Source organism: Marmota flaviventris, chromosome 16, assembly GCF_047511675.1.
Source record: "Marmota flaviventris isolate mMarFla1 chromosome 16, mMarFla1.hap1, whole genome shotgun sequence".
NCBI classification, from domain to species: Eukaryota; Metazoa; Chordata; class Mammalia; order Rodentia; family Sciuridae; genus Marmota; species Marmota flaviventris.
The window spans coordinates 17058266-17071443 of NC_092513.1; the positions used below are offsets into that span (position 1 = coordinate 17058266).

Genomic DNA, 13178 nt, shown 5'->3' on the forward strand with positions numbered 1-13178 from the left:
ACAGCAAAGGGGAAAATATAATAAAATGATGACTGTACAGCAAGGAAGGGTTAAGTAATTTCTCCAATGAGAAATGATAGTCCAACCCTGCCTCAAATGTGTTATAGCACACACAATTACTTCTAAGGAATAATGGTGTGATTCCTTTCAAGTTAACACAAATGTCATGCTATGTTACAATTCTCTCAGCCTGTAGCTATTACCTAAATTTGTACAAAAGAAAGTAATATCCAGTTTATTTTCATTCTGAGTATGGAAAAATTATCATTATGCCTAATGCTTTATTTGAAATTCTTTCAAAAGTACTTGTCTGTGGAAGGCTTTTGGACAAAAGTGAGCCTTCCAGTTCTACTAAAGTAGAGGGTGGAGGGGTGTCAAAGTACTTCAAAAATAAAAATGTCATTAACATTAAGCTTGGTATGAAATTCAAATACAAAAAAAATATGCTCACTTTCTAAGTACATGAGACATCTTTAATTGTAATGAAATAAAATCTGAAAATCGGTCTAAATCATTTTAAAAAGTAAACATGAGTTGTAATACTATACCTGTGGAGTGATTAATTCCATTCATTGTCATTAGAAAGTATGCAAAATATTTATTAAGGGCTTTGCCTGCAGAGGCACAACATAAATAGAACAAGTCCTCCTGAAATGTAATTAGTGTACACATCAACCAGTTGAGGATTTGTGGTAGAAGAGGTGGGAACTCGAGCTGGGACTGGGTTCCCGCATCTGAACTCGGGCAGGGCCCGGGTGGAGGCCGGGCTCAGACAGCACGTGCAGTGGTCTCTGCCCCCTGCTCTGCAAAAGTCTGTTAGGCAAATGCAAAAGTGCAAGGGGAACTTGCTTGATGGACAGCCCCGAGTCAGAAGGCCTTAATCCACCCCTTCAAATCCCTGTGCGTTTTCCACGGCCATGAGAAGCTTCTCTCGTAAATCTTCAAAGGTTTCATATGGAGGTAAGTCAAGGCGATTAAAGCTGCAAAATGAACAAACAGTGTAGGTAGAAGGCCACCATTATCACCCTTTAGTTCCAACAGCACTTCCTAGATTTGGCTAACGGGGCAATTGGTGTTTGCACAAGGGAATGAAAAGGTTTTAGCCCCAATTCTGAGTACAAAATAAATAAATTCTAGCTATGAAACTGCCCAAACCAAACAAGCTATATAATTACCGAGGAGAAAAACCCTTTTCTAATAGTCCATGAAACCTCTGCTAGAAGGAGCATTAATGCATGCTCCAGGGCTGCTGATGCAGCGAGGCTATGCCCATTTCCAATGCTATCACTTATTCTCCACTAGGCCTGAGCCAAGTGCAGGTCTCTGTATGGACTCCTTGACTTTCATCACAAGCCTTCAAGGTGGGCAGAGTGACCTCCAATCTGCAGATGTGTCCTGAAGCAGTGAGGCACAGCCAAGGTGCTGTGGGTCCTACTCCTAGGAAAGCTGTGAACCCCAAAGCAGAGGCCAGGCTACTTGGGCTCCAGAACACCAATGACAGGTTATCTTTGCTAACCAAAGGCAGACTAGCCAGAGGTTTGGAGAAAAGAGCTGTACCCTTTAGGACAGCCCTTACACATCAGGCGGCTTCAGTTGGGGGCGCTGCAAACCACCCTGGTGAGAATAAAGTCTTCAGACATGTGGATGGCCCCTGCAGGCATACCATCTACTTATTTATAGAACTGAGTTCAAATTCTGGCTCGACCACTTGCTAGCCATGTGACCTCTGGCAAATCACCTTACTTCTTGGGATCTGTCTGCTCATCTGTGAAAAGGGGAAATTGCTCATTGGGTGTTGGGAGGGTCAGATCTGAACACATGTCAGGTGGGCCTGGAGGGCAGCAAGTGTGACCAGTGTCATGGTTCACTCAGTAGATGATGGTGATCCCTGTTATTCAATATTTACTGAATGTCTGCTGAATCAGTGTCTGTCGGGACTGCCGATGTGAATGTCCTGAATGTGGCCACCTGTCCTGACATGGCCACACACCCTGGCAGTGGCTCATGATCTTTCGAGGAGGGCTAACATTCGTGGAGTCGGCCTGTTTCGGTGCTGTGCCTGTCCTCCTGCACTGAGCCCTGGCACCCCCCTGTTAAGGAAGGTAATGCTTCTCCCCTGGCTTTACAGAGGAGGAACTTGAGGCACAGGGAGGCGAGGTAACCTGCTGCAGGCTGGCTCTGAAGCCCACCCCTTGACCCACGCATGGCTGCCTCTACTGTGAGGGCCACACCATTTGTGCTTAAAGCTGACCCCACCCCGTGCTGACCTGACTCCAAGTATGAACAGAGCTGCTCTGCATGTTTTAAAAGCTGACCACTGATCATCATCAGCAGAAACAAATGCATCTCCATGCTGGGCCCCACTAACCCTAACATGTTTAACGAGCCCCATTCAGACTTCATAGCGGCCGGTAAACATCGAGAGTGCAACTCTGTGCTTCCTAAATGGCACTTCTCAGAAAGGCACCAGAAAGTGCTTTCCACATCACAGGTTCATAGTCCAGGGTCTGCAATTCCCATAGGGTCTAAAGACCCACTCTCAAGGATCCGTGAAGATTTTTTCCTTTTAAAAGAGTCTATATGGGATTCAAGTTTAAGAAATACAGACATAATGGAGAGAGGAGGTGAAGAGAGGAGTATTAAGAGCTGAGGTCTATCATGCTGCTGAGGTCTAAGTCGCAGTTTTCTTCTCTGTAAGAATGGGTCACCATGACCCAAGTCTTTGAATTGTGACAATTATGAGGGTCAGTCAGATCTGGTGTCTGGGACAATGCCTGGAAGGTGCTAGGTGCCAGTTACTGTTGAAGAGGCACCTAATCAGCTTTGGGAAGAGGCAGTTGGGCTCTCTTCCTCCTAGGTAACCTTTGCCCTTCCTAAATCTACCTTTAAAAACGAATCTTTGAAAATATTTTTTCCTTAAAGTCCCACTGCCTAGGCCACATGCCACACCAACCAGGTCCTATTCTCTGCAAGCAAGAGCTTGGCATCGGTGTTTTTAACACCTTCTTTGTGGTCTAGGTGCTTGGTCTGCCACGAGGGAGCTAGGTGACAGGAGTCAGTCCCTGTCCTCAGCAGGCTGTAGCAGGCTAGGGTGTGTGGGCCAATGAGATCATGGATAGAGCAGGGGCGTCTGTAATTTCTATTAAAGAGTCATTTTAAACCTCTGAGGAGTGACTCTCACAGAACAATGAACTGAAGCCCCACCAATGTCAGACACCTGAGAGGGCCATCCGAGGACCCTTCAGAGGGCCAGCTCTGTCAGCTCTGCTCACTCTGCTAAATCAGATTTTTCAGTTTGCAGTCTGTGCATTTTATGTTCTCATGGAACATGGAAGAAATGAAACATCTCCATGGGGAATGTCACAGCGGAACCATTGCTAAGAAGTGGCCATAGAGTTCCTGTTCCCACCACCAGGGCCTGGCCGGAGGAAAGCCATTCAGACAGAGTACCGCAGTCCTACCTGGAGCCAGCCCCTCGTCCTCGGTCAGTCTGGTGAGGGCCAGCTGGCTTTACTTTCATGACACAGAGACCAGAAAAATCAGCTTTGGGAAGAGGCAGTTGGGCTCTCTTCCTCCTAGGTAACCTTTGCCCTTCCTAAGTCTACCTTTAAAAACGAATCTTTGAAAATATTTTTTCCTTAAAGTCCCACTGCCTAGGCCACATGCCACACCAACCAGGTCCTATTCTCTGCAAGCAGGAGCTTGGCATCGGTGTTTTTAACACCTTCTTTGTGGTTCCACTGCACAGCTAAGGTCAGCGGGTTGAATCGTGGCTCCAAAATTGAAAAGAAGTTCAACAGTCAGGTACCTGACCACGGGGTCACAGAGGGGCAGGGACTGAACAGGACAAGGGCTGTAACCACAGAAGTGGACATGGTGCAGTGAAGGGAACTGGCTATTTGTAGCTGACCCGAGTTCAAATCCTGTGATTTGGGAATCTGTGGACTGTGTATTCCTGAGCAAGTGTCCTAACACCCCGGGGAATGATCACAGTGTATCATAAGGTTGTCATCAAGAGGAAAATTGCCTGACCCATGGATGATGTTTCTGCCCAGTAATTTACTAATTTATAATATTCACCCTTACTGGTGCTTGAGACTGGGAGTTCTGCATGGATACAGCTGGTTCCTGGGGCTTGGCTCTGTAGGGCTGCCTTCCAAACCGAGGCTGTCGGAACCCAGAATGCTACCCTGGACTCTGATACTGTTCGGAATAAAAACTCTAGACTATCAAAACATGTTTCCCTAGAACAAAGGCCGAGAACCAAGACAATGACTGTTCTGGATATTCACCACTTTTAGGCTGGACTCGGCTTGCTTCAAAAAGGCCCGACAGGCAGTGACCACACACACTCCATTCAGAGTCATATGACTGGTATGAATAGAAAAACCATTCTTTTCCATACAGAAGGAAAATACCTTTCACAGCCAATGTTTTACAAGTTCACTTTTATGACTCTCCCCTATCAGGCCCTTCCCTTTAAAGCAGCAGCTTCCTGTAAGTACGTGGAGGAAGACTTTACCTGAACCAGGAGACATGCTTTACAAGGCTGGTGAGATTTATCTGGCAATAGGGAAGGGAAGACACATGTATCTGTGGAGCGTCTGTGGCTCATGTTAAGCCCAGTGTGGTCACTGCAGACTGGAAGCCCTGCTGCTTGTGACAGTGGCAGGCCATGCTGCTCACTACTTCCAGGAGGCCCACACCCCTGCTTTCTAAGGAGCAAGAGTGAAAAGCCTAAGCAGAAAAACCAACACAGGGACATGAGCTCGGATTAGCAAGAGGTCTCCGTATGTGGTTTCACAAACCCACTGGGCCAAGTCTGTGTGGGTGCTGTGTAACTCTTCCAAGGAAACAACAGAGGTCTCCTTCCTACCTGCAGCCTGACAGGGCCTCCTAAGGGTGTGGGGTGCCACTCCTTGTCACCCTGGGCCATGGGCCACCTACAGACCTCTTAACACTCTTTCATCCATGATCTCAGTAAATTCTAGGGGGTCATGGGCTACTGACATACACTTTTGAAATCAAGGCTTCTATAGGAAATTTTAACCTAAGTTCCAAATGACCTGTTTAAGGTAGAAGCAAAACCCAGCCCTGTTGAGAGGCTCACAGCTGCCACACACCTAATTGGTGAAAAGTGAAATCTCTGCTCCCTAGAAGAGTCAGGGAGGTGGGGTCTGGAGGGGGTCCTGAGGAATGGAGGCCTTGGCCCTTTATGTGCAAACACTCTGGGAGGAATCAGACCATGCCTTCCAGTTCTGTCGGCGTTTACTGCAGTTTATGTTCTCATCACAACACTGTCATTTCACCCTGAGCTCTTTATGGGTAGGAAGTGCAGCACTCTTCCTCTAGGCTGGCGTCACGCAGCCGAGTGTGCAGCGCACTGTGGGCTGACACTCCAGCATTGGGTCACTTACCATGTGTGAGCTCTGGGCAGCTTTTCAGGACTGCCCCATTGCTCTATTGTAAACAGCTGAGGACCATTGGAACCTGGACAGGAAAGAACAAGACATGTCAGCAGGGCCTGTGGCAGCAGGACAGAGCCGCAGGGACACTCAGAGAAGAGGGAAGACGGGAGGACAGTGGCCACTGCTGGGGCAGGGCTTGGGGTGACTCCTGGGAGACCACCTTTTGCAGGGGCACAGTACCAAATGCTGGGAGCATTGGGAGTGGCACAAGCTCATGGCACAGACTCGGCTGCACCTGCCAGATGGAACTGCCCCAGGTGCAAGCAGCATAGCAACACCTGCACTGGGCCCAGCAGGTAAATCTATAGCTGCTTTTGGGGAAATGAATGAATGTGAGCTTCAACATGCAGTAGGAAGAGTGATTTCTTTCAAATGAGCACTGAGGAATTTCGCCCCCTGGAGGGGGGGCGTCCTTGAGAGGATCACCTGGTGATTCTGGAACCACATGGGTGGGTAGGGGAAACCTTGTTTTTAAAGATATACTAAAAAAATTAAACTAGAAAAAAAAGAAAAAAGGAAAATACAAAACTATGGTTCTCTTCACAAACTGTGCCTTTCCTGAGGTAGAAGCACCTGTCTGTGTCTACGCAGGACCCTATGAAACCCATATGAGCATGTGAGCATGCAGACCTGACAGGGCTTCCTAGCCTTGGCAGAGGTCTCGGGGGGCAGAGTGTCCCTGGCCCACAGGAGACACGGGGCTAGAACCCCACAGGAGAACTGGATCTGGGCATGGTGCTCACCATAAAGTTCGGCAAATCCATTCATGGGTACTCGGGATGTCCCTGTGACAAACTGCAGTAACCGGATCCGCTTTTCTGCATCCATCAGAAGCACAGCCTATGAACAGAGGCAGAAGGCCATCATGTCCCCATGTGACATGCAGCACATGCTGCTGGAATGCGGGCAGGCAAATTTAATCTTATTTATATTGCCATGGAAGAAGACCTAGACAGTTGACCCTGAAAACAGAGTCAGTATTTTTATTTTATTTTTTTTAAATGGCTACCACAATTCCAGCCTCTCTAATCTTAGTGACTGATCACCAGGCTTTTCTTCTTCTGCCAAGAGGCCAAAATAAATGATATAAAAAGCAAACTCTTTGATGGCATCCAGCTCAGGTTTCTGAGTTTGAGGCTTGCCAGCTCCCTCAAGGCCAATTATAAATATATAGTGTTCCAGAATGGTCGTCACAAGGGGAACCCAGGTGAGGAGACAGGATTGCAGACTGCAAATTCCCCACAGATAACATTTTATGAAAAGAAGGAAAAACAGAGGCAAAAATAGGCCTCTAAAGCCATCTGTGTGATGTTACATATCTGGATGCTGCTTGAACTGCTATTAAAAAAACATATGAGGATTGGGGTGGTGGCTCAGTGGCAGAGCGCTTGCCTTGCACATGTGAGGCACTAGGTTCGATCCTCAGCACCATATAAAAATAAACAAAATAAAGATACTATATCCATGTATAACTAAAAAATAAAAAATAAAAAACAAAGTCATAGGTGACTGAGACTTAATCAAGGATTTGAAGATTGTTTTAGCTTCTCCCCATACTTCTGCCAGCACTTAAAAAATAAAAATAATTTATAATTAATAATAGAAATAATTACTGATAGAAATAATATTAATGACAAATAATTTCTAATTTTTTAAACTTTAGAAATTAAAATGTTAGATAATCTCTTTAAATTTAATGTCTTTTTTTGGTGGGGGTGGGGTAGTTTTTTTTTTTTAAAGTTAGTTTTCCATCTCTCTGAACAAACCCATTTCTATTTCACTTCCCTCCTGAGCCGAGCAGGATGCAAGTGTTGGCCCTAAGATAGTAAATCAATTTTCATTTGCATTTTTGGTTGAGAGATGTAAAGGTCCAAATTGGAACTAGTTAAAAAAAAACAAAACAAAACAAAACTGAGAAAACGGTTTCTTCACAGAAAAATGGCATCTTGGACAAGTCAGCCCTGACAGTGAGTTTATACCCTGAGAAAGCTCATTCGGATTTCCACTTCTGAGGCCTAGTTTCACAGTACTCTGGAGACCACTGAACTCCTTTTCTTACTCAATGGATTCCTAAAAAAAAAGTTGCTTTAACAGGTGATCAAGGAAGGACAGTGGCCTTTCATGAGGATTCAAATCTCATGCTGTGCATGACAGAAATTCTAGACAGGGCTCTTCCCTCCCTAATGGTCCTAGTCCAAGCAGACCCTACATCCAGCATCAGTCCTAAAGTCAAGCCATTTGAGAGAGCCCGCTGGTGAGCCCTCTGCCCCAACTCGGCGGAGCAGGGCCTGGGCGCACTGGGCTTACCTTCCAGAACCACTGAATGACAGGGTGGTTTGGGCAGTAGCCATTCTTGTAAATAGAATGCTGTCTCCAGTCGTTCACATCGACGTCACCCAGGCCGCACATGAGCAACTGTTAAGGAAATTGACCAGATGTAAGGGAGACAGGACATGAAAGCTGAACACATCATACACTAGGAAATTACCCTTTTGTCGCTGTGGAAAGTGAGTATGTTAGTGACTCATGAAAACCAATGAATGCAGATTCGTGTTCCAAACTTTCCCTGCCACACTGGGTCACAGAGACAGCACAGATAATGAGGGTGATTTGATTCTAACCCTCACACAAGGCCATGGCATTTCACACAGGAATTAAGGACACCACATCAGTCACCTTCCTCCTCCCCCAAACTCAAGCACAAGGATGGTGGATTTTCACACCCTGTTAGCATAGGCATATTACGGGGCTGTCTCCTTGAGAGGTTATTCATCTGAATATGTGAAACTTTTCTTACCCACCCCCAAATTAGTACGGATGACAGCAAGAACTCATCTTCCTCAGATTGATTAAATCAGGTGAGGTCAATCGGCCTCACCCATCCAGAGGCCCATGGAGCACAGACATGCAATGAGGCAGGCAGTCTAAGATTTGCTTTGCCTATCGTGTATCTCCAGTAAAGGTTTATCATAGATTAACGAATATGATTCTTCCTGCAGAGGGACTAGAATAAAACAGAGAACTACACCCAAAGCCTGAAAACTGAGTTCCTAGGCCTGACTGGGCTCACACCTTGCTGGGTCCACCTGTGAGGTGACTCACTTCTCCCTGCCTCAGAGACTCCACCTGCACAATTCCAGGCTCACAGTGCATGGTTTCTATGACACCATTAATCTTGAGGTCTTCACTTTTAAGGTAAAAGTACAGAAAGCCACTCCATTGATATGTCCTGGACAATGGCCGAGTGCCATCACCAGCTTGGCCACAGACACAACCGCCTTCCCTCCTCCTCTGTTTCTCTCAACAAGAAAGGGCAAGATATTCCTCGGGTTTTCAAGTTGCCCTCTTTCACCTACACCAACAGCAAGAAGCTAAGAGGGACACTCATCAAAATACCATTGCTGTTTTTCCTTAGTCCACATAAATTATGTCAAGTTCAAGGAGATCTCTGTTCTACAATCTCCAGGAGATGCTCACAGCCCAGTCTGTGCTCAAGTTCCCCATTTATTACCATGGTGGAGACGGGGAGGCAGGCGGGATGCCGGGCCAGCCTGGCCTTGAAAGCAGGGTGCTGCTACAAACCAGTTTTTCTCTCCTGGTGCCACGAACCCAACCCAGGTCAGTGGGGACGTTCCACAACTGCCTGCTCATGGGCATGGGCGCTATGGTAGATGACTTTTTCTATCCATTAGTCCCACATCAGGTAATGAAGCACAAAATAGAATTTATCTCAACTTCCTCGGTAGGTCATGACAGATTAGAGAATAGAAAAATATCATTTGTAATGAGAGATGATATTTAAAAATTATTTTACATAACATGTTTGTAATACAAACCTCCAGCTCATTTTCATCAAAAATTTTAATCAAATCGATTGGAAGCAATTCTGTGAATCCCTGAAAGGAAAAAAAGAAATCACCCTAAACACCTTTTTTTTCCTCGAAAAAGAGATTTTACAGAAAACATAAGCCCTTTTTGGTTGCTTAGAAAAACTCATTCCTTATTGATGATTCTTACGTCAGTGACAGTATCTAGTTAACCAGAGTTTCCATAAAAACTGCAGAGTCACAACACAATTTTTTTCCCCAAGTCACAGAGTCTAGAAGGTTCAGGTAGTTAATATTTAAAACCCTATGACGGCATAGGACATTGCAGGCAGGTGAATTCCAAAAGCCATTTATGACATAGCCATTGTGAGCCAAGAGTACAAGCCACAGACATTCAAGAGACACATTTAAAAATAACATGAAGGCATAGAGACGAAGCTCAAGAGGGGAGAGGTGGGGGTGTGCCGGGCATTGAAGAATCGGGGACAGCAGACCAGACTCTCACTGAGCAGTGGCGTGAGGCAACACCAGCCTCTCTGTGCTGGGAGGAAGTTGGGCTCCCAAAGGGTAGACCATGGTGGGGCCCGGGAATCTGTGTCCTGGGGTTTCTTATCTAAATAAAGTCTGAAATGTGCCCCTCAAGACTGTCCTCACATTTTATGTCCCTTGAGACCTGAATTTTTGTGTTCTGCTTCGTGAGGACTTCCTTACTCCTAGCAGGTACTGGGCTAGGGTTGGCTGAAGAGCTCTGCCACCAAGAGAGCCGCATCTGTTCCTGGAAATTATGTGCGTGGAGCTTTCTTGTATTGTCTTTTTATTAAAAAAATATTTTTTAGTTTTACATGGATACAATATTTTGTTTATTTTCATGTGGTGCTGAGGATTGAACCCACATGTGAGGCAAGTGCTCTGCCACTGAGCCACAACCTCAGCCCTCTTCCATTGTCTTTTAAACAACTAACACTCATCAGATTTAAAAAAAGGATTTCACTTTTGGTCAATATGGAACACCTCTTACAGAGAAGAACCCCTCGGCCTCTGCTAGAGGATCTTCAGAAGGGGCCTGGTGACAACTGCAGCATTGAGCACTGGGATCTGGGAGGTGCCTGCTTCCTTCCTTCCCAGGGTGGAAGTGGGCACAGGTACTAGGTAAGACCCCACTGACAAAAATGTGCCATCCGTGTCCCTGAACAGGAGGGCATCCCCAAGGAATTTCAAGACAGGCATAAAGAAGGGCACAGCCACGGAAGGGGAACACAATGTCCCAGGAAGGAATGGCTTGATGGGAAACCGCCCTGCGCGTGTTCAGCCCAAGTCCTCAAACTACTTAGACCATGGCTTCACAGTAGTAGGTAGACTCCTCATGGGTGCCGCCTGACACTTCTAGATAATGGCTCTAGCTCAAGAGTGTAAAAAGTCTTCTTGAAGCACAGTTGAGACAAATTGGAAAATCAGAGAAGCAAAGCAAGAGAACACTTAAAAAAAATGGTGGCACACTACTGAATACCCTCATCCTGGAGACTGGTCAAGGTGTGAGGTGGGCAGGGTGGCCTTCCTTGGGGTGTCCCCACCCTCCCAGTGACTCAGTGCATGGTCAGCTCCAGCATACCTACAGGAGACTCACCAACCTCCCTCAACCAGGACTTGAGGAGCACTCACCTCCAAGAAGGCGTTCATTTGCTTCTGGACCCTGTTCACAAATCTCCACTGGATGACTAAGCTGCAGAAGAAAAGGGCACATGCTCAGCCACCTCCCTCATGGCCAGGGTTCACTGCTGTTTTACAATGGGGACTGTTGCTCCTTAGGCAAGGAAAGGGACAGAAACCCCTGTAACAGGGGGCAAAAGGGGTCTGCTATTGTGCATCCACTGTTGATTCAGGAATCTGTTCAAGAAGCACTGAGATACCCATGAGGAATATAAAATCCCACTGAGAATTTCCAAAGCATAACCGACCCCCACCCCCACCCCACCTTACTTGATCAAATCAAATGTCACCGATATGTGAAGAAGGGAGAAAAGATCATGAGGGACAAACACATAGGTATGTGTGTACCATACACATATCCACACACCCACGTGCATAAATATAGATGTGCTTTTGTAGAGAGAGTACATTATCATGTGCACCAATCCTCTAATACCAAAATTTGGAGGAGGAACTGGCAGACTCTCAAAGTAACTGAAATTTATTAAAACCATTTTCCCTGTGACAGTGTTCTGGGCAGAACTGATCACAAAGCAAATCCACTCTGGATTTCATTAAAGACATTTTGTCCTCACACAGGGCTGGTAGCACCACAGCAATGGCCCCCGAGGAGCAGCCTGCATATCCCAGTGCTCAGTCACTGCTTACAAAACTGGGCTGCAGTCAGTCGTCAGCCCAACACCACCTTCCGGTACCAGAGTGCAGTGCCAGGGAGCAGTTACAGATTTCGATCGTACTTTTTTTTTTTTTTTTTCCAGTGAAGCTAGCTGAAACCCTGGCCGAACCCTGGATCTCACCACATTTGAACCCCAGGATAATTATCTGCAAAGAGTGATGCACCACACATTTCACACACGTCAGACTCCTCAAACTTCAGGTCTTAGTGTCCTGGGCTGGAGCATTTTTAAAAAAAGATTCACCATCTGTACTTTCCCAAGGAAGACAATGGTGTTACCTGCTAAAACTGTCTAAGATCAGAACAAGTATGCCAATTAATGGGGACACGGAAGAGCTGTCGCATCTAGTTTATTAAGCACAACAAGGTTTCAACTTGAGAGTAGAGAAGCCTGTTGTGGGATGGTTCTATTCTCCGGGTTTCCTAGTAGAGACTGAAACACTATTTCTTCCTAATCAGGAAGCACAGGTTTTCTTTGCAGATCATAGTTAAAGATGCTGAGACCCTCAGACCATGGTTTCAATGCAAGCCCCTTGATTAACTTCAGGTGAGAAGAATGGAGGGCACTAGCTTGTTGAAACACAGGAGTGCTGTACACAAAATAAACTCAGGCCACTGCTGTGACCCACAGATGGTGGAAACTAGGCCCCCAGAACCAAATGCTGCTGCACTGACCTCATCCCTGCACCTGGCAGCCTGAAGATCCTTGGAAGAGCCCAGAATGGTGTGTTTGAACCACACAGTGATACCCAAAATGACAATGTAACATACCCAACCAAAAGACCTTCTGCCTCATACAAATGACCTAGGACTGCTTAAGAGCTGGATTTCCAAGAGAATTTAACATTATTCTACCAAACCAGAGAGACTAGGTTAAGAATATTACAAATATTAGAAGCATTTCATTATGCTTATGCATGTGAAATTCTTCCTAATCCATTCTAATTATTTTCCTAAGTTTTCATTTTGAAAAAGAAATCAGGAGAGAGAGAAAATATTTTATCTCTGGTAGTTGCTTATTTTACCTAATTAGTTCCTGCCACTGGGTTTCACTGTTGCAATTCTAAGTTTTAGATGATACCCATATACTAAAAAAAAAAAAAAAAAAAGATTTGTCCTATCACTCAACAATTACACCCTTTCTCCCTGCTCTCCCCCTGATAGCAGAGCTCACTGAAGTCACAAGACAAAAATCTCCATTCCATATTCAACATCCCACATTCAACCAGCCCAGGTCAAAAGGAGCTCACATTGTACAAAGTGACTAAAGACCAACTGAACACACATGAGCTGCTTTGGCGGAGGATGTCAACCAACTATGTTCTTCAATTTATTACCAGAAATATTTGTAAATATGTGTATACGTACTCAATATATTCCCTTTTGTTTTCATTTGTTACCATTATCTCGGACCCATTGGGTTTCAAATCCACTTGGTATGTCTGTAATCAAAGAAAGAACAACAATCACCATAATGAAGTTATTTTGTGTATTAAGTAA

General features: G+C 45.6%; 1 protein-coding gene across 2 annotated transcripts in view; it reads right to left on the reverse strand.

Moving 5' to 3' along the window:
• Positions 1–572: 572 nt before the first annotated feature.
• Positions 573–13178, reverse strand: part of Nedd4l (NEDD4 like E3 ubiquitin protein ligase) — a 304001-nt gene continuing 291395 nt past the window's right edge. For both annotated transcript variants that reach the window (XM_027949006.2, XM_071602714.1), the window contains 7 exons: positions 13047–13120; positions 10955–11015; positions 9305–9364; positions 7776–7883; positions 6212–6308; positions 5418–5490; positions 573–980 (listed from right to left, as the gene is read on the reverse strand). In XM_027949006.2, coding sequence (XP_027804807.1) covers positions 878–980; positions 5418–5490; positions 6212–6308; positions 7776–7883; positions 9305–9364; positions 10955–11015; positions 13047–13120 — 576 coding nt within the window. In that variant the 3' untranslated portion in view covers positions 573–877. The remainder of the gene's footprint in view (positions 981–5417; positions 5491–6211; positions 6309–7775; positions 7884–9304; positions 9365–10954; positions 11016–13046; positions 13121–13178) is intronic.